This window comes from Rhipicephalus microplus, unplaced genomic scaffold, assembly GCF_043290135.1.
Source record: "Rhipicephalus microplus isolate Deutch F79 unplaced genomic scaffold, USDA_Rmic scaffold_23, whole genome shotgun sequence".
Taxonomy (NCBI): domain Eukaryota; kingdom Metazoa; phylum Arthropoda; class Arachnida; order Ixodida; family Ixodidae; genus Rhipicephalus; species Rhipicephalus microplus.
The window spans coordinates 4,290,910-4,317,781 of record NW_027464596.1 but is presented as its reverse complement, the minus strand read 5'-3'; the positions used below and the strand labels follow the sequence as shown (position 1 = coordinate 4,317,781).

Sequence of the window (26,872 nt, the reverse complement as noted above, 5' to 3'; positions counted from 1 at the left end):
GCTCAGTTTCCTGACACTACAGATCACGCGCGTCCCATAAGATCAGTTTCTGATAGTTTTGCCATATTTGAGATAGAAATGTCCCATATCATGTCAATAGTAAAAAAAACTAGATGCCAATAAAGCGGCTGGGCTCGATGCTATTACAGTTATATTAATAAAAATAACATAGACATTCTGGCAGACCATTTGCTGCACATGTTTCAACATTGGCAGGACTGTGGTATATACCCAAATGAGCTTAAGTTGGGCAAAGTCGTCCCTGTATAAAAAGATGAAGACCGATCAAGTGCCTCAAATTACAGACCGATATCTGTGTTAAGTGTAATTAATACAATGTTTGAAAAAATTCTATCAGCACAGATAACATCATTCGCATCCAAACATAATATAATTTGCTCAAACCAGCATGGTTTTTTCGAGCACACAGATCTACATCTACTGCAGTTTTGGTATTAACCCAACAAGTTAACGAAGCCTTGAACAATAATAAGATAGCCATGGTAGTTTTCTTAGACATAAGAAAAGCTTTCGATTCCGTCAACCACAACATCATGTTAAGTAAGCTTCATGACTACGGTTTTCGAGGCAAAATTCACCAGCTTCTTAAATCGTACCTATCCGACCGACAGCAACAGGTAGTGATGAATGGTGTCGAGTCCTCTACTCAATCACTAGTCTCTGGGGTACCACAAGGCTCAGTTATTGGACCCACTCTTTTTTTCCTGTACGTTAATGATTTTCCCTCCATCCTACTATATTCAGAAGCTTTAATGTACGCAGACGATACGGCACTAATCTTTGTTGGTGACAGCTTAAGAGACATCGAAGGTAAAATTAACGAAGAGTTACAGAGAGGACAAGTATGGTTTAAACGAAACCACCTAGATATCAACACAGAGAAAACTAAATACATGGTCTTTCACTCTAGGAAAAAAGAACTCAACTTTGCAGGTTTCAACTTGGTTTTAGATACGGCACTGCTACAGCCAGTAGCCTCGTTTAAGTACTTAGGGTTCATGTTTGACTCGGACATGAACTGGAAATCGCGTATAGAAAAGACATGCTCCAAGCTAGCATATGGGTGTCACACGCTACTAAAAGCTCGTGAATGTTTTGGCGCATCTATTTTACGCATCCTATATTTTGCATTCGTGCACAGTCACTTGAGCTACTGTATAGCATCGTGGGGCAGTGCATATAAAACTCATTTGAAATGTATTAGCCGCCTGCAAAAGAGGGCAGTCCGGATTATCACATACTCAAACAGGATGGATACTGCAAAACAACTGTTTGAAATGATGCGTGTACTTCCACTGGACTCTGTTCACGTGTCCAGTGTTGCTGATATAGTGCATAGAATAATAAAACGTGATGACCCATTCCCATTAAGCACCTTTACGTTACCCGCGCGCTGTACAAGAGCTGCAGCGAATCACTGTTTTAATTTACCGGTAGCCAGAAATGCCTATGGTCAAAAGCTCATAGAATTTCACGGCGCTCTCATATGGAATGCAATACTGACTGATGTGAAAGAGGCCAGAAGTTTTTCATTGGCCATGAAGCATGCACTTCATGCGAACTTTCCAAGTAATACGAATAGTCAGTTAGTGTTAATAATATTATTATGATTATTATTATTCTAGTGCTATTATTATTCTGTGCTATAAGTAGCTATGTTCTCTGCGCCATGTTTCTTTGTATACCATAATTACTCGAATCTAACGTGCACCTTTTTTTCGGTTAAGCAAGTTCATAAATCGCATGTGCGTTAGAATCGAGTACGAAAGAAAAAATGAATACGGTCATTCTATTGCCATCGGCACTTCCAAAATGGCCGCCCCCTTCGTGCTTCGGCATGGCGCGTCGGCCGTTTCTGCCTATGTGTTTCCCATGTGCGGCACTTCGTACGTGTGCTGAGGAGTTCGTCATCTTGTTGTGCATTAGCATCGACGGCATGGTAGGGCCGACTCCAAAAACTTGACGAGTGCACCACAATGCCGCTTTTAAAAGAAAAGTCATCGCGTGTGCCGAAACGGACGGAAATCGGGCCGCATCGCGGTCGTTCGGAGGTCCCGAAACGTGCGTGCGGGACTGGCGGAAACAAAAGCAGATTATTGTCGACAGCAAAGATTCACGCAAAGGCTTCAGTGGACCACAGCAGGGTCGGTTTCCACAAATTGAAGAGCTGCTCAGCGAGTATGTGATTAAGCAGTGAGCGGCACAGCGGCCCGTGACGACAGAACTGCTCTAAGTGCAGGCCATGCAGTTAGCCTTAGAAAAAGGACTAAAGCGGAGCCAGTTTAAAGCGAGCAGGTGCTGGCTAACTAACTTTATAAAGAGGAAAGGCTTTTCCCTCCGAAGGCGAACGGGCATATGCCGGAAGTTGCCTGAGGAGTACGAAGAAAAGCTTCACAGTCTTCAGAGGTTCGTCCTAAACTTGCGGCACAACAACGGCTACCTGCTTGGGCAAATCGGGAATGCTGTTCAGACGCCTCTTTAATTCTACATGCCTGGCACCACAACCGTCGAGGAGAAGGGGGGGAAGCAAGTTCGTGTGCTGACATCGGGCCACGGTATAACTAGAGTGACAGCAATGCTCTGTTGCACGTCAGATAGGCACAAGCTTCCCCTGTACCTCATATTTAAACGGAAGACGCTCTCGAAAGGACTCGTTTTCCCGAGTGATGTGATCGTGCGGGCCAACGAGAAATAGGTGCACGTTGCAATCGATGTCCTAGTTTTTTTTTGTTTTTTTTTTCTGTCGTGGAAACCGGACGTGCGTTAGAATCGAGGGCGCGGTAGAATCGAGTAAACACGGTAATTCAATCATGTGTTTTTTTTTGCTTTTTTTGTTTTTTTTTCTTTCTATTTTTAAACATTGTATCCAGCTTGATGTCCTTTGTCGCTGTGTAACCGCTTGCGCAAGTATGTAGGTATGTCACACAATTGGTCCCTCTACTAGTCAGTTAGGCTACAGGACCAAACAAGTGTTTGCGAAGTTTTTTGTTACATGGATGTAAAAGTTACAAAGTTACAATATTTAACATTATCTGTACAAACGTTTCAATTTAATTTCGAAACACAAGGTAATAGAAGACCCCTTCTGTATTCACTGCGCAAACTCAGCCTAAGATTCTGCTACATCAGTGCAGCCGATGAAGTAAAATGTGAAGTACATCATGTTTCTGAAAATAAAAAGCAGCTCTCGGGAAAAAAAAAAGCGTGAAGGCGCCGACACGCTATCACGAGCACCTCTGGAATCCAATCACACAGCTGTAGAAGATGACAGTGCCTTCCTGGGGACTCTCAGTGGGGCGAACCTCCTCAGTAAGCAACGAGCGGACCTCGAGTTAAGGCCCATTATCGATCATTTAGAAAGCAGCACCGCGTCTGTTCCTCGTCCACTTTCACGTACGTTGCCGTCATTTTGCTTACGACACGGCATATCATACAAGAAAAGCACCGGTGTCGGCAGCAGATTTTATCTTCTAGTCGTTCCTCAAGACCTTCGTGATAACATCCTATTAGCCTGCCACGATGAGCTGACATCCGGGCATCTGGGATACTCACGGACGCTCAACCGGGTACGACAGCTATATATATTTCTTGCCAAAACTCGCAGCTTGTGTCAAACGCAACATGAAAGGATGCCGCGAATGTCAGTGTTGCAATTCAACACATGTAAAGCCTGCGAGCCTCTTACAGTCCATTGACCCACCACATACGCCATTTGACCAAGTTGGGATAGATCTCCTTGGACTGTTTCCTTTGTCTCACTCTTGAAACAAGTGGATTATCGTCGCGACTGATTACTTGACACGTTACGCTGAAATGAAGCCACTGCCTCGCGGTACAGCATCTGAAGTCACCCAGTTATTCATGGACCACATAGTGCTTTGTCACGGCGCCCTGTCATTCATCATCATCACTGACCGAGGGACAGCGTTTACGGCAAAACTGTTGGTCAACATCTTCAAGATCAGTTACATGAACCACCGTAAGACAACCGCATACCACCCCCAGAGTAACGGCTTGACAGAAAGGCTAAACAAAACACTGGCGGACATGATTTCTATGTATGTGGATGTGCAGCATAAAACGTGGGACGAGATCCTGCCGTACGTAACATTTGCGTACAACACCGCAACCAAGGAAACGACAAGGTTCGCACCCTTTCGCCTCATTTACGGTCAAGATTCGTGTGCACATGAGATCGCAGCAATGTGAAGATGCCCGAAGGTACAATATCCACCATCGACTAGTCACTTATCAACCTGGTGACCAAGTGTGGGTTGGGACTCCTGTTAGACAGCGAGGTCTCAGCGAGAAACTCCTGAGCAAGTACTTTGCACCCTACAAAGTATTGCGGCGGTTGAACGAGGTCAACTATGAAGTCATTCCAGACAGAGGCTCGGCAACGACCCAGCGCCACTCACCACGGACAGAGACTGTGCATGTCGTCCGCCTAAAACCTTATTTTACGTGGTAATACTCGCCTTATTGTGCCCAGGCAGCAAACATTTTCTTTTTTTTTACGTTGTCCATAGGGTCTCGAACACACTTTGAACTGTGGTAATGTTTTTTTTTTCTTTATGACCAACCACAGACATGTTTTTTTTTTTGCACCTGCATATGCCCTGTGCACCAGAAGTATCGTTTCTCCCTTTCTTTTTTTTTCTCTTATAGGCCCTGCTGTCCCCTTGTGCATGAGAATCGAGTCGATGCTCTATTGGGAGGGGTAATAATGCCACCCTAGAGTTGTGAGCCGGCAAGCCCTAGCGAACCGAAAAGTGCAAAGAGAACAAAGAAGAAGTGTGTGTTAGCGCTTCGTTTAAAAGATACATGCTCGTGTCTTTCTGCCCCGCTGTTCCTTTCTTGTCTTCACGGCTCTTGGTGCGTGAAAATATTATCTTCAAATGAATTCATCATTTTCTTAACCTTAAGAGTTTGTTATGACTGCTTACATGCTTAAGGTATAATAAATTTTAAGATGTTATGTATTTCACAGGTTATCAGTTATCACTCGCATCCTACTGAAGGTTGAATTCTGCTACTACAGAACATTTAGTCGACTTCCTTCGAATGAAAAAAAAAAAAAAATACATTTGTATAGAGGCCCTATTTAAATTAAAAAAAAATATTCTGCAGGTTAGTTGTTGTTATGATAATACCCATTTTTCTTTATATGTCAATATACTGCTTGAATTCGATTCGAAATTATTGTACTAAAACCACTATTCGCTTCAAACTTAAAATTCATTATTCACACAAACATAGTGAATGCTCCAGCGCTTTAAATATTCTACGGAATACCATATTTACTCTTCCAACAGGCGAGTTTTTTATCCAGAATATCGGGTTCCAACTTCGGGGCGCTCCTATTAGGCGCGGTAAAATTTCCAAAAATTTTATTCCCGATTACAGCTCAGACCACTGATAACGTATGCGTTGCCGAAGTCACAAATATCCGCACTGCAGCTGAAACAGCCTTTTTCATAGGCTTCACTAGCGTAAAACGTCTTGAGCATGCAGTCTCGCGTGTCCAAGAATCAAGATGTTTGATGTGGTATGGGTTGAAATTTCCAAAAAAAAAATAATATTGAGAGACGCACGTTCCCAACAAAATGACAGCAGCTGAAGCCACGAGTTGTCATGCCATATCTTCATTGTACACTTTCATCATGGATGGAGGCTGTCAGAGATGCATAGTGGACCACGTGATAAAATAAACGTCGCTTATGATTACCTCTGGATACCTCAGAAAGCGTGACTGCGAGAGGCGGCGAGAAAATGAGTAAGTGTGCGAGGAGTGTTAATTGTGCACAAGTGTGCAGAAACATGATGCATACTAGGAGGTTCATATTGCAGAGACATGGTGTTATGACATGCATGAATTGTGAGTAAACGAGGACAAGGTTATATTTTCATTGTCCCCATGGGGTTCATAATGCTGTAACACTGTGCTGAGACATGGGCCGCGTAGTATTTCAGCTGCCCTTCTTTTGAATAGTGTGCCCTTACAACAAGCCATGATTTGAGGAGTATGTGCAGGGCATGTGGAAGACAATTTTTAACTGGACTGGCTTCCTAACTTGATTTGTGGTAACAGGCTTGCCCTTAATAGTGTTGGTTTATTGGCCTGTGTTGATTATCAAGACTGCCACAGTGTGACACATGCCCTTGGTGAAGTTCATGTATTGCATCCATCTGATAGGGACTCCTGTGACATTTTCTCTGCTCATATTTACAGGGAAGGTGCTCCCGCCACAGCAACTCACACGGTGTCGCTCCCATCAGCGCCAGTGCAGGCGTGCCCCCTCCTGTTGGAGCTGGTGGCACCGGCACACGGTCGGGTGCGCACCCCCCTGACTGTCAGCTACCTGCTGCACAACCGCACCTTGCTCGTACAGGACGTCGAGCTGGTCATGGACTCCAGTGATGCCTTCATGTACTCGGGCAACAAGCTGGTGAGCATATTTTCATCATACTGGGAGATATTTTCATCATTCTATTAGTAGAATGCTCTTTCGGGAAACCAAAAAAAAACGCTTGCTGCGAGACGATCCTTTTGTAATGTAGAAAGCATGCAAAAAGAAAATGCAGGTGGTGACGTCACCATGAAGTTCATGGCGGCGTAGATTTTGACAGCATCTGCTGGGGCTTTTCTCATTCCTAATCAAGAATGAAGTTATTTGCGTTTCGAGGGAGCCAGGGACAACTTAGAAAGGTTCAAAAAGTTTCGTTGAGCCGATGGGGCCAAAATATGGAAAGAGTCACTCGGAAATTCATGACATTACCTTTGGAGGTTGTGCCAGTCAATTTAAAGGTGAAATTTTTATTATGGGTTTTCTCATGCATATTAACACACCTATGGTAGTTAAACTACCAACAGCAGAATTAAAGTGATGAGTAGAACTCATCACTTTAATGTAATTTATTACTTCTCTTTAGTGTCTCTTCATTAAATCAGTAGTACATACAGGAAAAACAGAGTTAGCTTGAGGCATTTAGCATGTGTTTATTCAGAGTGCTTTTTTTCAGTCTGGTGCAATTTTATCATGCCTTTTTTTTTTTGTGGTATGAAAAACAGAGAATGTGTGTCTGCTTTCATGTGTGCAATGTTTTTCCTGTGGTGTTTGTTTTGCTTCTGTTAAATATAATCCACCACTGCATACACATCTTCAGTTCTGGAGTTGTGAATATGTGTTGTGTACACTGCAAAAGTTTAAACCTGGATATCATCACGAGTCAGTAAAATATGAAATTCAACTATTTAGCAATGTATAGTTACCGAAGGGTACATCGTTATGTGGAAAGTACGCAGTAATGTTTGAATAATACAGTAGTGTGAAAAAAAATTGTGCAAAGAAAGAATATTTGTTGAACGCAAGATTTGGTGAACACGATTTTGTGCTGCAATCATAAAGTCCTCTTCACAGAACTTGTGCATCATGTGTAAAGACTAAAGAAATGCAAACATGAAGCTTGACATACTGGGTAATGTATGTTAAACGAAATTATACCTATTCGGGCACAGTGGCTTGCCAACAAAATCTTGGGTATTGCCTGAGTGGTGTGACACCGATGTTATCATGTTCGCCTAACCTAACCACTCAGTCTCCACTCAGTCTGTTGAACTGGCAACATTGAAAGCTATTGTGTGTAGAAAAAAAAAAACGAAACAGGCCTGGTATGAAATCATGCCATAGCAGAACAGGCCAAATTGCAGCTCCACCATTTATGGCACTCGCCTTTTGTTTCACATCATTGTGCACTAAATTAAGAACAGGGTTAAGTTAATTAAAACCATAGATGCCATGTTAAGTCGTTAGCATGCAGTGCTATTTGGTGTAACGTTGCCTTCTGTCAATTAAATAAAGTTGTACATGTACACAAAATCACAGCTCTGATCTTACCGACTGGTCTAATTGCCAGCATAAGGAGATCCGTATTTAGAATGACGCCTGTGCTAAAGGTCTGGTTATTGCTTCAGGTGTGCTGCTCTGAAAAGGAACAAGACATATTGTATTTACTTGCATAATCCTCACACTTTTTTTGGCAGAAAACCGATGCAAAGGTGGAGGGTGCGAGAATTACGAGGGGAAAACTTTCCACGAAAACGTACAGAGCAAAAAAGAAAATGAAGTGGCCGCAAATTGGGATTCTCACACCAGCAACTAACAGCAAGCTTTGAGAAGTAATAATTAAATCTTACCTCAACATTAAAAGCACAGATTCAGCACAATGCAAGATTTATTTTAGACACAAAAAGTGCAAGCAAATAGTCATGAATTAGAAAACCATATGCAAAGCTTGTGGGTGTTGCGGGCATAATGGTAGTGGTAGCAGAGCAGGCCCAACGCGTCGTGGTGGCTTTCAGCTGCCGTCCCCAGTAGCGAACACAAAACTCGTAGTAGACACCGAAGGGCCTACCGGCGGTCCTGTTGTCGTTTTTTAGTGCATGATCTATCACTTTCAATCTAAAAGCAGCCGTGTAGCTTCAGTATCGCCCCATAACGTGACAAGATTACCGACGCAACATACAAAACATGCTGCAACGCGCACTTGCCACTTTGGCTTGGCTTGGATTGGAATTAATCTCTGTGCAATAATAGTACGCTTGATGGCGCCAGATGGTGCACGCTTTCATCATCAGTGGCTAGAATGAGCAGACAACATTATTGCGGTAGTTTTCGGGGGTGCGATAATTACTCGAGGAAAAAAGAAATCGCATTTTTGTTGGGCGATGGGGGGGTTGCGAGAATTATACGATTACGAGGATTACGCAAGTAAATACGGTACTTCATCGATGGAACGGCCTTTTTTGCGTTTGAATCCACCAGGCTGGTGATACAGTTGACACAAATGTTTAAAATGTATGGGCTACACAAATATTGGATACTCATATGTAGATGCACGCACAATACACTTTATTGCTATGATTTGTACACTTGATGGGATCTAAAATTGAGCTGACTAATAGAGTAAATGTTTTAGTGATTGGTGATAAACATTTGCTGTCTATGTTTTTCAATTTATGCTCATAAAACTCCCCAAAAAATAAATAATAGCAATGTTATGACAAAAGCAACAATATAAAGAAAACCGACCTGTACCGTCTGGTCTTTTCTGTGTATTGGCAACTAGCCCACAGTCTATGAAACCCAACTTGGCTAGTCCAAAACCAGACAGGTGGCAATGCTCAACATTGATTTGCTCTCGTGGCAACAGAGAACACTTTCACTGCAACGGAATTTCTTTCCACTGTGGACTTTAATACAGTCAAACCTCGTTATAACGAAGTTGAAGGTGGAGTCGTGATTACTTCATTATAACCATTAGTTCATTTTAGCTATATCTATTTTTACCTACAATTAGCCAGCAAAAGAGATTGTACACGCCAATGAATATCACAGCAGCCTGCCAAGCAGAGAAAAACGGCCGTCGGAAGGCAAAAAATAGCAAAATGACAAAGAACAATGCGCTTCATTACCACCAAATTCTGCACACCAGCTGGCAGATCACTTAAAAAAAGATTGGTCTCAATATTATTGACTTTTGCGGACTCTTCCTCACGCGGATTACTGCTTTTTCATCTGCTGTAGCTATTTTAATTGTATCCTCGCCATCATCGTAAGCACCAAAGAAGCAGCACAGCAGCTCTGTCGCATCCAGTGCTTGCGCGGGCGTCGGTAGGTCGGGTTCGCCAACATTATGCTCAGGGTGTCGACACATTCGTCACTGTCGTCATGCTGTCGTCATGCTCAGAAACTGATAGAGATGGTGTTGCTCTTCTACTGCGAACGACACGGAAGAAACCCACAATCTCCACAGCCCGGGCGGCCTGCGAGGCCCCGGCGCAGGGCTGAAAGAAAGGAGGAGGTCAGATGCGCGAGCGAGTCAGCAAGTTCTACAGGAGAGGGGAAGCCGGCTGACGCGCATGCTCGCGTGATTTGCTGCGCGGGCAAGCTAATTAGTTTTTGAGGAAAGGGGAAGCAGAGAGACTTGCTCTCACAGGTGTGTTTGCAGGCTGCAGGGGGCTCCCGGGGAGCGCAAAGCGCGAGTATTGAATTACCAAAACCGTGATGAGACGTAAATCGTCGCACCCTATAAGATATTGAATTGCATACGAAATATTCTGCTTTGTTATAACTAAGTTTTACTGTACTTACTGCTTCTCTCCGTGCAGCTGCACTTCCGCATCCTCCCACGTGAGTGCCAGAACCTCACGTACAACCTGTACCCATTGTTGCCGGGATACGTGCCCTTGCCTCGTATGCACTTGGTGCTCGGGCCAGGCACCGCGGCTGCCTCCACCCTCGACAGCCTCCTCAACGAGATGCTGCCCTCGCACATCTTCATCATGGTGAGCGAGCCTTCAGCTAGTTTCTTCATGTTCTCCTCTCTCCCTTAAAAAAAAAGATTTCTGGGTGTGGTTCTGGTGTTACAGTGAAGTCTTGGTGTAACGAACCCCACATTAAAGAACTTTTGAAAAATCCTGTGCCAACTGCTAATAGATTCAATGCAAAATTATTTCACTACTACGTACTTCAGAATACCAAACCTTTCAAAATAACGAATGTTAATTTAGTTTTGCATTATATTAACAAAGCCTCTATACTACGAACTCATGTTCTGAAATCCGTCGCGACCACCGGAGCGGTGTGCAAGCAGATGACAAAGTGAATGGACACCTTGCTTCTCGGAAGACACGCGACGGTGCTGAGGGAAAAAAAAGGAAAACAAAAGGGCGACCTTCTTTTCTTTCTTTTTGTTAAACCCTGATGCTGCAGGTTTACAAGCGCAGAGGCGAGGGGCAAGGGCAACACGAGAGGGCAACGCCGGCGAGGCAGAGTGAGAGTTGCGGAGTAAGAAGCATGGGCACGGAAAACCTGAGACAGTGAGGGAGCAGAAAATTAAACGCCAGGAATATTCTTTTTTAGCATTTTTTTTTTTTTTTCAAAAGAGGCAATGATAGCCGCGACGCTTTGGGTGTTTCTTTCTTTGTCACTTCTACATGTGCCCTAGGAGGCCTTGTTTGTTAGTCGTGTTCATCTCTTTTCAGTGATTACTTACCGCGTCTGCAAAGCGAGTCGGCGTTCGCGCTGCGGTGCTACTACAAATGAGTTCATTTTTGCTTGCGACTAAGAAGCGGAAGCAGTTTTCACTAAGCGAGAAAGTGGATATTCTCCGGCAACTGGAAGGCAAAAAGCAGGCTGTTGAGACCAAAGAACCGAATCGCATCACAGGAATGTGGATGAGCTGGAGGCCTTCGTGCTGCAAAGTTTGTGCTGCACACATAAAAAAAAAAAAAGACTTCTTTAAAGTAAATGTGCATTTTTAGGTGTTCACCAGTGCATTTGTTTTTTTCTCATGAAAAATGAGTTCAAAGACCCATCGTTGTAAAGGTTAGTCATTTTGGTCAATGGAAATTAAGTATTTATGGTTAATTCTTATACTTTAACTATAATGACCTTCAGAACAACGAACAAATTGCCGCAGCAACTTGAAGTTTGTTATACCGAGATTTCACTGCAGTGGTTAAGTGAGTGATTTGGCATACAAAACATTTTATATGACAATATTTGCTTGAGATGATACATCATAAGGTTGTTGCTGAAAGGACAACGTTTAGACAAGTTCATGCACTGCTTGTCGTGCTAAAGGAAGCATAGTAGGCCTCTTCCTGTAGTCATGCGAAGCTGTTGGAAGCACCGCTTTGAGCTGGTGAGTCTCAGCGTATGCAGCTTGGAGACTTGTTTTGCAAATCAAATAGACCCACTGGTGCCAGGTCAGTATGTAGGAAATTTTGTCTTAAGAACCTCCGAGGTGGATGTTTGCAGACGTTTGGCTGCTTCAAGTGGTGCAGTTAAACCCCTATATGAGAGGCATCCTCCGGGCAGCAATTTTTTTCTTTCATAGGAGATGTCTTTTATCAGCTGGGAACCTCATATGCATTTGCCTATTATTCCCCATATTTTACTGTTGGCATACTGGTGTCCCTTATACTCACTTGTCTCTTACATCAGTGTCCCTTATAAGGGGCTTCGACTGTACAAAAGAAACACACACACACAGGGTAAACAATGTACAGCCCTCAGCTGCTTTAACTAGAACGCTCCGACGCGTGGCCTTGGCTCGCTCAGACTGAGGTCAGCGCTGCCAAACGTTGAAAATGATGTGTTTGCTGCAGTTAACGATAGATGAAACGCACGTCAGTTTCACTAGTAAATTTCTGTTTCCAGTCTGCCTGACCAGCGGGTCGAATGCATTCACTTGGCATCTCGTTTTCGCCATGCTTCTCTCGCAGCTTCATTATCGCATGTGCCCAGTCATTCATTCTTGTATATGTACTCATCACGGCAATGAACCATTGTGTGTGACAGCTTACTCACCTTTCGAGTTTGAATTTGCAGCTGCTGCTCGAAAGAAACCACATGTATTAAAAAGCTGAGCAAACAAACGTTTGTGGTGTTTATAAATGTTTCACAATAAATAAATATGCAATGCAGTGGCATTGCTCATGTTCTGATTCATTAGTTTTCAGACAGCATGAATTGAACTGTTCTCGCAATTTGGAGTGTGCCTTCTTGTTCAATTCACGTTGCACAGATATTGTCTTGGAGCGCAATGTTAGTGTGTATTCTCAGCAAGCATGACGAGTAGATACAACGCAAACAAAGTAATTTTCATGCATAGTTATCACATAAAAATTGCCATCTTATCAAAAGGATACTGACTCTTTAAGTAAAAAGAAAATACTTATCATAAATGAAATATACTAGACAGTAGCAGTGTGAATGTGCACATAAAATAACTCTTTGCCCCATCACATCTTCCTAATGCGGTTACCCCAACACCCAGTGGTAGTCACTATTCAAAAGCCTACTTTAAAAAAGAAAAAGGTTGAACAAGAGTAGCTATTTTTGATACCTGAACATATGTTTAATTGCAACAATATGAAGAAAGCTTGTTAATGCGTGCTTTCTACTGAAGCCATTTGCTGGCAATAAATGTTTTTACCACCACCACCAACTGGTTTTGAACTAGTTTTCAATAGGATACATACAAATATCTTTAATGGAATGTCCTGTGATTATTTGGGACGTGCAAAAGGTCCCACGTAATTTTGACAAATGCTGTATGTAATATGTTAACTGATTTTTCACGTAAAAAGATTAGGCAGGGTCGATAGAATCGAGTGTGTGTTTGCAGAAGCGTGTCATTTCAGAAAAACAGACACTTGGTTGCTGCTCACATGTAAAGGTACTTGCAGGAACCTGTGTTCATTTCAAAAGTTTAAAAGGCACTCGCACTCCGAGACGCGGCACGCAAGGTGGCTGTTGGATAGATTTGAAAAGCGCCAGAGTTCAAGGAAAGAGCAGCCATGCCATTTAAACTTAATGCTGTCATACACACAAATTATTACATGCAATAATAATTATTACAGGCTCAAACCTTACGCTCCAAGAACACATTTTTCGTGAACGTGAACCGAGTAGGAAGACACACTCTAAACTGCGAGAACAGTTCCATTCACGCTGTGCGAAAATTAATGAATCAGAACATGAACAACGCCAAGGCATTTCAGACTTGTTATTGTGCAACTCTTACAAACGCCATGAATGTGCGTTTACTCGGCTCTTTATATATATGATTTTTTCTAGCAGCAGCTACGAATTCAAACTCGAAAGGTGCATAAGCTTTCACACACAATGGTTCATTGTCAAGATAAGTATATGACAAGGAACGGCATGGGTACACGTGATAACGAAGTCACAAGCGAAACGTGGTGAAACTGGTATGCCAAGTGAGTGCATTCGACCTGCTGGTCAGGCAGACTGGAAACCAAAATTTACTAGAGAAACTGACCCGCACTCTATCTATCGCTAACTGCAGCAAGCATATGAGTTTTAGCACTTGGTGGTGCTGACAGCAGTCCAAGTGAGCCGAGACCACCCTTCAGAGCGTTCGAATTATAGCTGCTGACGGCTTACATTAGATGCTCAATAATTAAAATTTTTGCTTAATTCAAAGAAAGCTTAAGCTTTTGGTTGGCCGATTATGATTTCAATGTATTTTAAAATAGCCTAATTCAAACAGCTCTGTTGCAGATTTGTTACATTCAAACTTTTTTCTCGTGCATGCCTCGAAATATGTGGTGCTTTTGTTGCTTCTAGCTGAACATTCTCGTTTTTGTCACTAACAGTCGCAAATAAAGCCTTTTGCCTGCCAATGATCAAACTAACCAAACTGCACACCAATGGTATGCTGATCTAGGAATGAAAAAAAAAAAAAGAAACAAAGACAAAGGCAAACCCAAACAATCTAACCTTGGTTTATCGCATGAAGACTTCCTAAATCGCTTTCATTGCATTACACCACTGTCATGTGGAAAAGCGTGCTACGTAAAAGGGGTTGTTGATGTCGCAGTACGCAACATATTTCGTGTGTTAATTACAGATGTGTGTATGCAATATATAATAAAGATTACTAGTATGATCGCCGACATCTGAAATTTTTACTGCAAATCATGCAGAGTTGTCTGTGATATTGCTGCAGCTCTGGAAAACAATATAGTACATTTCAACGCTAATTGGTATGTTGCCTGTAGTCTTACGAGAACTTCCGATAATTGTAACAAATTTCTGTGTTTTTCTCTAGCTTGAATTATCGAGGGTCTACTGTACATGTGTGAGCATAGTTGTTCATAGGTGTATTTTTACTTTACGTACGTGTCACATGGGACTACTACTGTCCTGGGGTGCCTAGTTGGTAATTTGTACAGTTGAATTATCTGTGTAGTTATGAGTTGACTATGAAACCTGACAGCATTTTTCTCATCTTGTTCATATGTTATGAAATATTGCCTGGGGTTGTTTACACCATTTTTTCATTTTTTTTGCAGCCGCAGGCCAAGACCTCGACACCCTTCGAAGCGATGGGCATGACCTAGTGAAGATCAGAACATACACTCTAGCCTAACAACGGAAGGTTTGTATATAATGCTGAAGAAAAACAGTTTCTTAAAGAAATAAATTGATTTTGAAAGTTTTTGCTGGCATTTTGTTTTTTCCATCTAAAGCCTTCAGAAGCAGGACCTGCATAGACTTGGCAATGCGTGATGAATCTTGAATGCTTCCCCTATGTCAGTTATGATTGTGCAGCTGTAACGTGAGTCGTTCCACATTTCAGTTACACTTTCTGTTTGCTTAGAGTCTACTGCTATATAGAGCCATTATAATTTTGATGGAATGCACATACTATACCAAAGTACTAATAGTGTAATATGGAAAGTGGAAGCATAATAAATTTATTTACTGAACGAAATGCACAAACATACGTAAACAAGTTGCATTTGGCATCTTTCGAAACTATGACACAGGGTTCCTCTTAATATTGTAGCACTGTAGCACTGTTGCCACGGTGGCATGTCTCAATATTTTATCACTGCACCTATAGGGAAGACCCACGCCATGGAGGGCGCTGTTGTGCCGAGCACTGCCGGTGCATGTTGGGAGTAAAACTCCTTACTCGACTGTTGACCCCTGTGCCTTACCCTTCAAGCTGCTTTGAAAACCCGTTGCTTTGCTGGCATGCTACATGCTTTCTGCATGCATTTTTGACAATTTCCTATTTCCTGTGGTTTGGATGTACATGCGTTTTTTTTATCCACGTTTAAGATCACCGCAGTGTAAGATTTTTTTTTTTTCGTGGCAGCAATTTGTTGGAAGTTCAGCATCTGCTCAACCATTTTGCTAATGCAGAGCAAGTTACAGCTGACGATCTCATAATCATACTCTGTAAGATAGCTTCGTATGAAAATTATTTATCAAATATTCTGCATAGTTCGTTGTTTCAGTCCTTTTTACTTTGAATGAAAAGTATAGTATCCAAAGCGCAATGTGCTTGTTACTAACCGCATTACAATCTTACCCTTAAAATGTGGCACCGGTGTGAAAGCGTTACTTAATAATTGCGCATGTGTGGAACAAATTCTCGCTAAGCGCGAATTCAAAAACCAACAGCTTTAAGGAAATGCTTTAAAATGAATATATAGTCATTTACGCGCTTTCCTGCCTGTCATTCCTCTGCCCCCTTTCTGCATGAGGTACCCATTTCTTATAAGCTGCTGGAAAAATTGTTAAGGAAAGAGCCGACTTGAGTGATTCTTGCAGTTTTTCACAAAATGTTTGCTACAAATCATTATCAAAGCTTTTGGCAGCCACAAACTTATATTGGTGCTGCGTAGATATGAAAAATATGTAACTACATATTAGAAATACCCCAAGCACACAACTTCATGTCCCCAACAATGCAACAGCAGTACTAGCAGAATTCATGTCCCCAACAGCAGTACTAGCAGAATAAACGCATAGCTTTGCCATTGTTTAACAGTGCTCGAAAGATGGAAGTTGAAAGTATGACAATTTGTGCTTTTGAGATGCGGACATGTATCTCCCGGTAACTTGATAGATTACAGGAGTTTACAGTTACAGGAGATTACGGTACAGATAGATTACGTGGGAATTAACTCCTGTTATGTTGAATGCATTACACATGTGCTCATTTCTAAAAACATTTTTACTTTTTTTGGCACACTGCTGTGATTGAAGCCTGTCGTCTGCTTTTTTCGAATCGTCTGTTTGGGAATCTGAAGAATTTCACTGGTCGAGTACACTCCTTGATGTTTACATGGCCATTGTGACAGTTTGCAACGCAATACTGTAGTAATTCCTTCCTCTTTGTCGGGGTGACATCGCGGAACAAATGGTGTTTAACATGCAGTGCAGGCTTCACAAATGCGTAGGAACCAATGAGAGCGTTTGGTTCATAACAGGCTACTGCTGTACACTTTTTCTGGCAGGGGAATAACAACTGCTAATGTCGGCGGGGCCATACTGAAGTCTGTCCCTGCTGTTGCCAAGATTTAGTCCGTGCCTGAAAAAACATTATGCACACTGTTCAATAGTCCTGTAACTCTTGCCTCAGAACCAGCTTATTTTACACTTAGAGTGGGATGATGATTGATTTGGGGGGTTTAACGTCCCAAAACCACCATGTGATTATGAGAGACGCCGTAGTGGAGGGCTGTAAAAATTTTGACCAGCTGGGGTTCTTTAACGTGCACCCAAATCTGAGCACACGGGTCTACAACATTTACGCCTCCATCGGAAATGCAGCCGCCGCAGCCGGGATTTGAACCTGTGGGTCAGCAGCCACTAGACCACCGCGGCAGGGCACACAGTGGAATGAACCCCCCTACTTTCATTCTTCTATTGCCTTGACTTGCATCGTCTTATGCCTGCAAATTTTGCCATTGCCAACACACGATTTCTTTATTGTTGTATTCTGTGTTGATTCTTTTAGCACCAATGCTAGAAATCTAATGGTATTACTTGGCTTACTGAACTCCATTTTTTTCCTCCAGATCTCATTGCACAGTAGTTGTCACGAATTGAAACACAATAATGAAAGGCTAATTAATGCACGTTTCCATTTCTATCATACGGGTCTTATTGAAGTAATTTTTATTCTAATGTGTAGATTAGAGCCAATATTATTTTTTCAGACCAGATTCGGCGAAACATGACGTGGTTATCTCGAGCAATTGCGCATGCAAATCAGCACACACATTGTGTGTGTATCCAAAGGCCAACAAGTCTCTCTGGTGTCTTAGGTGCCGTTTGCAACACAAGGAAATTTCTAGCTTACGAAATGCTCATTAGACCAATCATAGAATATGCTAAAACTGTCGGGATCTTTTTTATGTTACAAGTATCACGAAAATTGAAAAATTCAGCATCTTGCAGTCGGGTTTTTATATTCAATAAATATTGGTGGACAGATTCACCATCTCAACCATGTGCTCTAGCAGAGCTACCCATCATTCAGGCTGAAAGTGAATACGAAAGACCTAATTATCTTTACCTGACTATTAATCACCATGTCCGTGTAACATATGATGACTATTTTGATATCCATTGTGGGGAAACTTCTGATCAGTGTCATTCAAAGTTCATTCGTGCCCCTGCTGTTTGCAGCTATTGTTATAAATAAGTACTATAGCTTCTTCTCAAGAGCTATCACCGAATGGAATTCCTCGACCGAAGAAGCCTTTTCGTGTTCATCCGCAGATTTCTTTTTGAAAAGCTTTTTTTGTCTGTACATGAGCTTGTGCATATAATTTTATTATTTGGTCACATTTTGTGGTGTAGGAGTACTGCTACATATTCTTCCTTCATCAGTAAGTTCCAATTATACATGTTAATTTTTTTTCTGATTCTAGAATGATTATGTTTTCATATTTTTCTCTTCCACTCCTGTAATAGCCCTGTTTAAGGGCCAACAGTATCTGTGAATAATTACGATTATAACAATCGGAAACTGCTGCGTCGTCAAGCGTTGTGCTTTCTACGGTGAAATGAGCCGCTTATAATCATGCCCCTGTTAATTCCATCGCAAGATGAACTGGAAGCTTCACGGCCTCCATCGGTGTCAGTTAAAGCACTTTTTTACTACGTCAACGAAATCGAGTTCTTCAACAGCTGCTCCAAATCTTGTCCCTCACCCCGCCACCCCTCGTTACCGGTTGTAACGATATATTTTGGCTGTTTCGAGTCTGTGCCAAAAAGTAAAGAAACACAAAATCTCTGAAAAGAAAGAATAAAATGAGAAATTTAAGCTGCTGCACCTCCCCCCCCCCCCCCCCCCACAGCCACTCAGCATTGATTCGATAGGGCTTGTGTTGCATTCTCAATACCTCCAACCATGTGCACTTCTCCGAACATGAAAACGCTACTCTGCGGCACAGGAATGTGTTGAGCCGCGCCGTGACAGTAGCCACTTCAGATTCACGGTATGCTTCACTGTTAAGTTAAACTGGTTTAGATTGACAAAATGTACTATGAAGACTCTAATGTCATTAACTACAACATCATAGCTTTCACTAGCAAAGGAAAAAATCAACCTCAATGTTTCATTTTAAAAGTTTGCGCTGAAATCTCTTGCATGATGTGACAAATTTCAAGGTGCATTCGTTACGAAAAATCCGTGAATGGGGGTTGTGACAATACGTAGGCATGACACAATCCTGTTCACGGATTTTTCATCGCAAGCATCCACCTTCCCTTTCCAACTGTTTTAAAGGTGCATTCGTTGTATTTTGGCGACGTTGGCTCTACGAAATTTCCTGAAACTCAGCCTGCTATGTCTAGACCCTTCATAGGTCGATTGATTGTTTGATTTATATGCGGTTTTAACGTCCCAAAACCAGCATATGATAATGAGAGACGCCATAGTGGAGGGCTCCGGAAATGTCGACCACCCGGGTTCTTTAACATGCACCCAAATCTGAGCAGACGGGCCTACAACATTTCCGCCTCCATCGGAAATGCAGCAGCGGCAGCCGGGATTCGATCCCGCGACCTGCGTGTCAGCAGCCGAGTACCTTAGCCACTGGACCACCACGGCGGGGCTTCAGAGGTCGAGGGACTTCATTTTTAGTGATAAAGAACTATGCTGGCCATATTAGACGTCGTCAAAATTTATGATGTCACAGTGTTTACTGTGGCAATTTCAAGGTGACATTGCCACCCACATTTCCTTATGGTGCATTTTCTCGCTTATCAAGAGTCTTCTCTCAGCAAGCATAATCATTTTGGAATTGAGAAAGAGTAATTTACTGTTACAAAAACAGATATTTTATCTTTTTAGTGTCTCTTTAATATTTTACCATAGCGGCTAAGGTTACTTTTGAAATCCTTCATGGCCACACAAGCTGTGGAGCGCTGGCTGCAGCCGCCAAAATCCTCAGCGCAACAGGGCTAGTTAGTCACTTCAGTTTTTTCAGATATTTAACCCGAGGGAAATATCAGGCGAATGAGTCTTCAAAGCATTTCAAAGTTTGAAATTTCAGATGTTCTCACACTGATCGTACAGGGCTTGTGGTGGCCCTGTCAGTGTCCATATTTTGAAGTATCCCAAAAAATCTGCAGCTGTGTTGACACATCCCACCTGATAATATGTTTTCTTGTAACAGCCTGCTGACGTTTGCTTTTTATTGTGCAGCCCATTTATAACAATTATGAATTATAGCAATGGCGTTTTCACGGCGTTTGAGTATTGTTACAAACTGCACTATAGTACTCTTCAGTCTATTCTCTTTCGTTATTTTCTTTTCATGACAAACAACCCCTGCTACTGATTGCATTAGACGAACAGAGAACTTTGTACACAGTGATTCCAGGGGTTTGCTGCCAAACTAGCATGTGGATCACCTTGCTAGGCTATTGAAAATAACCTTTCTCCTTGGTATACTGATAAGATATTGGCTAAGCTTCTAAGTAGCTTGTTGTGCAATGTTTCCAGCGCTGCTTAACAGGGTTGTGTCACTTGTGAACTGATGCTTGCCGAGACATTTGCAGCTGATGCACATGCCCAACCCTTTCGAGTCCAACTGTGTAAACACTCCTAAGCATGCTGTGAATGATTGGAAGTATTGCCTAGAAAAATACTTATTATATGAATGGTTGTGGTTTTTTTTTTTGCCCGAGCCATTCATTTACATTCAGTATTATTCTAGCTTTTCTGCGAATGATCTAGAAGGCTGTAAATTATTCGGAGGTGTTTGCTAAAAGATTCGTGCACACTTCTACCTATTATTGACCTTTTGCTATTTCTATTGAACTATCATAGATGTGGTTCAGAAAATTACAAGACAGTCATGATAGGTGTGAAGTACTTTCATTATCATGTAACACTTTAGAGATAAAATTTTATGACTAGCAAACAGCATGAAGAAATATTTCACAACTTGAAAATTTATTTTATTTTAAAAGTACAAACAACACCACAGAGCTCTGCAACAGCAGCTGCAGGAAAATCAACTGTACAGAGAGTACAAAAACAAGCGTTCTTTGCAGTACATATTGCTCCTTTCAATGACTAGTGCAGAATACAGTTTTAAAAAGTGGCACATTTGGTTATTTTTAATGACTTCTTAAAAATGCAACACTGTGGCAGTGTGAAAGGCACGTGTCGTGTGAGTTAGGATCGAAAAAATTTAACCAACCAAATATGGTGAAATGCCGGTTTAGCAAACCAGACAATTTTTTTTTCAGTGATGTCATTGCGCAGTATGATAAAATAAGTTTGATCGTACAAGCATGTGCAATTAAGCACTAAGATTTAACACATCTTTTACTAAGCAGACAGATACAAAGAATTGGCCAATAGAACAATTTTAAAAAGTAGCCAGGGAGGTAGCAGTAAACAAGACCAAAACAGGTGGTCTGAAGGTTGTGCAGGTACCTAGATTGCAATGATATTTTACAGGTATATTGCACAAATGAAAGGGCAAGTTTTTTGTACTGACACTTGTACGAAACACACCAACAATATGTAGAATGCACCACGTCAAGTTCCACTGGTAAAAGAAATTGAAATGTAAAACAAAAAAACGAAGTTATAATCATGACACATGAGTGAAAGGTAAAATGGCACAGAGTGCATCCTAATAAATAAGTAGTTGTACTTGAAGCAATTAAAGGTGCCATCATAACTAAAATGATAAATCAACATGCCTCACTTTGGCTACTGCATGGTCGTGAAGCAGCGAGTACCGTACTTACAGTAACCATGATCGAAACCTGTATGGTGCACCTGCTCTTCAGGATCCGACTGACTAGTATCACTGACAGAAGCCTGCTCAGGGGAATATAGCTCAGCTGCTTGTAGGCGCATGTCGAAAGTTTTGGATTTGGGTGAGCAACAGTGGTACTGCTCCTCACTTTTGTCACTGGATGAATCGCTTAGTGCATGGCTTGACGACGATGAGCTCATTACTGAGGTGTCTGTTTTTGAAGGAGGTGAAATTCTCTCTAACTTTGCTAGAATATTGGAGAGCGCAGGCCTAAGCCAAGGTGTGGCTTGGTCTTCTACCATTGGTGCTGCTACCAAGTGGTCCATTATTTCTTCAAGCATGGTCACGCAGTCACGGTCGTCAGTGCAGTCTTCCTTTTCCAACTCTTCAATGTCTTCAATCATGTCTTCAACTCCTTCCTCATCGTCCCAGTCCTGCAATATGTAGCAAAGGAGGTTTTTGTATTTCAATACACTCTCATCCAATTTGTGTGAATCCATTCCATGGTTCCTTGAAAAAGCATTTCAGGACCCTTTAACAGCAACGTCCAGTCTTAAAAGATCATAAAGACATCTACAACTTCCCACATAGGCAAAGATACCTTGGAGTATTTTTGTTGAGCAGTGGCCTTGAATGGTCGTTGCTCTAGAAAGAGTGATATTCACAATGCCCATATTAAAGGGGTGCTGACACAAAAATTTGAGGCCGAGATAGGCGGTGGCAGTGGTTCTCAGATGGCAATCTGCGCATCCTAGGGGGTCTGCGAAGCCATTTCTATGATCTGCAAAACCTCACCAGCTTTTTTATTTTTTATTTTTTTTACTTAAGCAACTCTGTCTAAGCGATACTGTGCCACATATTGATGAACTGTCCAAAATGAAATGCGGAAAGTTTCTTTGATGTTTTTGATAGCAATAAAAGGCAGCTGTTTCATTCTCCAGTTGTGTTAATTTGCCTACTTACCCCACCCCACCTCCCTACCATCCGCGGCTAGGGGTTCCCCATCACTTCCACCAGTCCGCAAGGGGTCCCTGACACATCCATGACTGAGAACCACTGGCCTGTGGGATCGATTTCCATGAACATCCCATGAGTATTAAAAGCGAATATAGCTTGAAAGGTGTCTTAAATCAATTTTGAAGTTTATGTGAGCGATCGACTCCATCGTGCTATTTACACCTTAAGGACCCCTTACTTCCCTCAAGTGACTTCGCTGGAGCAAGTTACAACGACGTCATAGCCGCCATTTTTTCTTTGGTTGCAATCGCTCCAACAGACTATTACTTGGCAGCTGCTCGCGAGTCTGTGGCGGTGGTGCACGAGAAAAAACTTTTGTGTTTGACGTCATTGCTGTGCTGTTTTCTGTTCAGAAAAATTTGGTATAAATGAAGCTAGCGAAACGGCCGCGAGCGCATTATGAGCATGGCATGTAGTCATGTTGTTACATGACATGAATGTCATGATTTTTATGCTAGGGTCTTGTGTTCACCATGCAATCATGCCATACTATACCAGTTTTGTAATATGCCATGTGAACGAAACCACTGCAAGAGCTGCACGATCATGAAATGTAAATCATGACATACATGTCATGATTGTCATATTATGACTAGTCAAACATGTTCATCATACAGTCATGTTATGTCATACCAAGTTTGGTATCGAAACCTTTATCGAAAGGGCCGGGAGAGCTAAAAGTCATAGGCGAATAAATAAATAAATAGATAGATAGATAGGTAGACAGACAGACAGACAGACAGACACAGATAGACAGACAGACAGACAGACACCCACGAAACACGAAACGTCGTATAAACTTCTCGAAATGACTAAAAAGGTATGTGGACATCTAGGTATACTTGATGTTGAATAAACGTTTTCAAAAGAAGTTTTTTAGAAGACATTGAGAAAACGTTCTTTACAAGAAGTCTTTTTCAAAACATTTACTAAAAGCTATCTTCTAGAACTTTAGTAGAATACGCGGATGAGGTTTTGAGGGTGTTTTCTCAGTTTCTTTTTTTTTTTTGAATCAAAATACTATTCGCTTTACATATTTATGTAGCAAATATTTTTACATTATTTTTACATATTTAAATGTAATAATTGAGCTCTCTAGTCAGCATTAAGAAACTAAGATGCGCAAATGCGGTGTGCGCCTGCGCAACTAGAACGATTTTACTTGTCTGGACGTGTTTACCGGTCGCTCAGTCGCCTCTCGAAGAAGCGGGTTTGAGTCGATTTCTCTGGTGTTTTAAATGTGTGCTTGCGCTTTGTGTTCGTGTTTTGTCTTCTGCCAGTGCTGCTAACTACGAAGAAGCGCTATACCCAAGCGAAGACGTGTGGGTTCGTATCGTGGAGCACTCGCCAGGTATGTACCACACTGCTGCTGTCGGTGCTTTGTTATCACTCACCACGTTTTTCCTACCATGTGCACGATGAGTGAGCTTTCGCTTACATGGGGACCCAGCTTTTCTGTAGTACTTCAGCAGTGTAAAAGTAAAGTTGTGCGAAGTTAGCACGACACGCGTAGCGGGAATTCGGCGGCAGATTCGAGCAGAGTTGTGGCGGCTGTCCGCCTCTGTTGGCAGTGGTGTTGGAGGAGGGCCCTGCTCCCGAGTGACCACTATTTTTTTTATTAATTCTGGGGCATTTGTTAGCTGTAGGCATTGATGCCTGTTCATATTGTGCACTATTGAAGTGAACGTGTCTAAGGCAGTTTCATCTGCTGTACATTCCATTTTAAACAGCTACAGTATTTATACGTTATGACTACTATCAGAGACGTTTTGGCAAGGCTCTGTTTGGCATCTCTAAATTTTTTCTTTGCCAGTAGTCGAATGTATGCCGGTGTATGCATCCGCGCCAGCACGAGTCTTTATAAACTACCATGATACTCGAGTTGATGCGTGTTCGTGTGCAGCGTGTTGCATCCTCCTAGGTAGGGCTCGCAAAGATTGCACCTACACTTAAGTGTTCATGCAGCTCGTTTAGTAAAATTCTAACTTTCGGTATACACCAGCAACATAGGTTGCCTCATGCGGCCTGAATCCGTGGATTTTAAGCCATTCGTTTATCCTGAACTGTATTTTAGAACGAATATTTCATGGCTAAATGTGGCCAAATTCTTGTACCTTACGTGCGAGCACTAATTCAGTCATAAGTGCACGCGTTCGAGCACCATGGATTTTACTATGCTTGTTTCCACCATGCTTGTATTTTGATTTGGTTTATTAAATCTTTTATGCACCTCACCCAACCTTGGTGCTGAAACTTTGCTAAACACATTTACGTGTATGAACATTAAGAATAGTTTATAGCATTACCTCCAATAAAATTTTCTGATTATTGACAAGCTTAACAGTATATTGGATAAAGTAAACTTTCTAGGCATGCGCGACAGATGTTGACAGAATCTGTTGTATGTGTAGAATCAATATTTTATTTATCACTCAAAACTCGCGATAATGTCATAAATCATGGTAAGCATGCATAAGTCATGCACGTATTGCTGTTAAAATGTAAAGTTGGAGAGTGTATTTACTTGAGAATAATAAATATACGTAGAATGCAAGTGTTCAAACAATTGGCACCGAAGGAAATATACAAATTTGGAAATCAGTTTCATCAGATCTTATTGCTAAATCGCGGTCAATAGCATCCACGATTCTGGTTCCCGCAGATTGTTGCAGAAGCTTGCATGCTTTATTGGGATGGTGTGTGGTTCAAGATGGGTGCCTCATATGGTTTTTTTTTTTTTTTGCATTGACAGATTGTGGTGTTTGAGTGAGGGGTACTGCCATTTTAGCCAACCAGAATCATTGAAACTGATGACCATAATTTGGCAGCACACAATAGTATTTTATTGACACCAATTTATGACATTATAGGTATAATTGTCTCAGTGTGAGCAGCCTGAAAAAGGCTACATTAGTTGTATTTGAAATCAAATTTATGTTCAAATATATAGGGGTGATTCCACGAGAGATCGACACGGGTCCAAAAGTTGATATTTTAGATTTCATTGAGTATTTTATATTTCGTGCACCTCTCACCAGGTAGGCCGAAAGTCAACTTCGTTTTATGATAACGGTATAACTTACAAGAAAAAAAAATATCAAACTTCACCAACACGAAGGCACCGATTTCGTCACCTGTCATTTTCGAAAATTGCAGATGCTATAAAAAGACAAATATTTTTGTTTCAAGGAAGATATTTTTTACCTGAAATGCATGTCTAATGAAGAATGATTTCATACGGTTTCAAGTTTGTAGACCTTAAGAAAATCGCTTTTAAAAATGTCTAATTTTGCGACAGTTTAAAATAAGTTACGTATTCCCAATTTTTTGTCCCCGAAAGTAATGCAAGCAGCGTTTTCAAACTTGACACGTTTTAAGGATACAGTGTGTTCATTAGGTACATAAATTATTGCTGCCATAGGGCAAATATAAATATTTATATATTGCCTCAAAGTTCTCGTATTGGCAAAAGTGTACTCAACTGAAATTTGAATAATAAAAAAAAACCCCATCTTCGATTTTTCTTAAAATCTCGTAAATAGACAACCGAAGGCCATCATACAGTAATATAGAAAAACATGTTACATTATTTTGTTTTTAGCGACAATATTCGTGGTACAAATCAGAGCTTTCGAAGAATGTGCTGATAAATTGAGAAATCTAGAAATCGCAACGGAAAAGCGGCAATAAGCTTCAAATGCGAGTACACGTGTCCGCATTTGGTGAAGAAAGGCTGTTTTAGCAGATAGGAGTAACTATTTTGAACATGGTATTCTACAGTATCTGAATTCACTCTTATACGTAGAGCACTGAGACTTCTAATATGTGGTGCCTCTCCATTACTGACACACAGATGGAGCTGCTGTGACGGCCATGTGTTTGCAACACGCTGGGTAAGAGAATTGAATCATTTGGGGCACGAAGACTGCCGCATTAGACTGAAGAACACGCTTTAGGGCAAGTTGTCATCCCTCGTCTGCCCTACAGATGAATTGCTGTGCACCGCATCTCGGAGGCAATGCTTTAGATCATATGGTTAGAAGTTGGGACAAAGATTACGCCTCCCGTAATTTTATCGACAAAAACATTGTGAAATTCATTTTAACAAACTATACTACAGTTTTGCATTCGCACTGTGGATACTTGTGCGCATGTATTCACAGTGCGAATGCAAAACTGAAGCATAGTACGTTAAAATGAATTTCACAA

General features: G+C 41.6%; 2 protein-coding genes across 6 annotated transcripts in view; one reads left to right on the top strand and one right to left on the bottom strand.

Moving 5' to 3' along the window:
- Positions 1-15,057, top strand: part of LOC119169445 (trafficking protein particle complex subunit 11 gry) — a 153,520-nt gene extending 138,463 nt beyond the window's left edge. Inside the window, exons 28-30 of the mRNA XM_037420514.2 lie at positions 6,254-6,470; positions 10,193-10,369; positions 14,912-15,057. Coding sequence (XP_037276411.2) covers positions 6,254-6,470; positions 10,193-10,369; positions 14,912-14,959 — 442 coding nt within the window. The 3' untranslated portion in view covers positions 14,960-15,057. The remainder of the gene's footprint in view (positions 1-6,253; positions 6,471-10,192; positions 10,370-14,911) is intronic.
- A 5,752-nt stretch (positions 15,058-20,809) lies between these two features.
- LOC119168836 (uncharacterized) overlaps positions 20,810-26,872 on the bottom strand; it is a 46,570-nt gene continuing 40,507 nt past the window's right edge. For all 5 annotated transcript variants that reach the window (XM_075884025.1, XM_075884023.1, XM_037420151.2 and 2 more), the window contains one exon: positions 20,810-22,080. In XM_075884025.1, the coding sequence (XP_075740140.1) occupies positions 21,598-22,080 (483 nt within the window). In that variant the 3' untranslated portion in view covers positions 20,810-21,597. The remainder of the gene's footprint in view (positions 22,081-26,872) is intronic.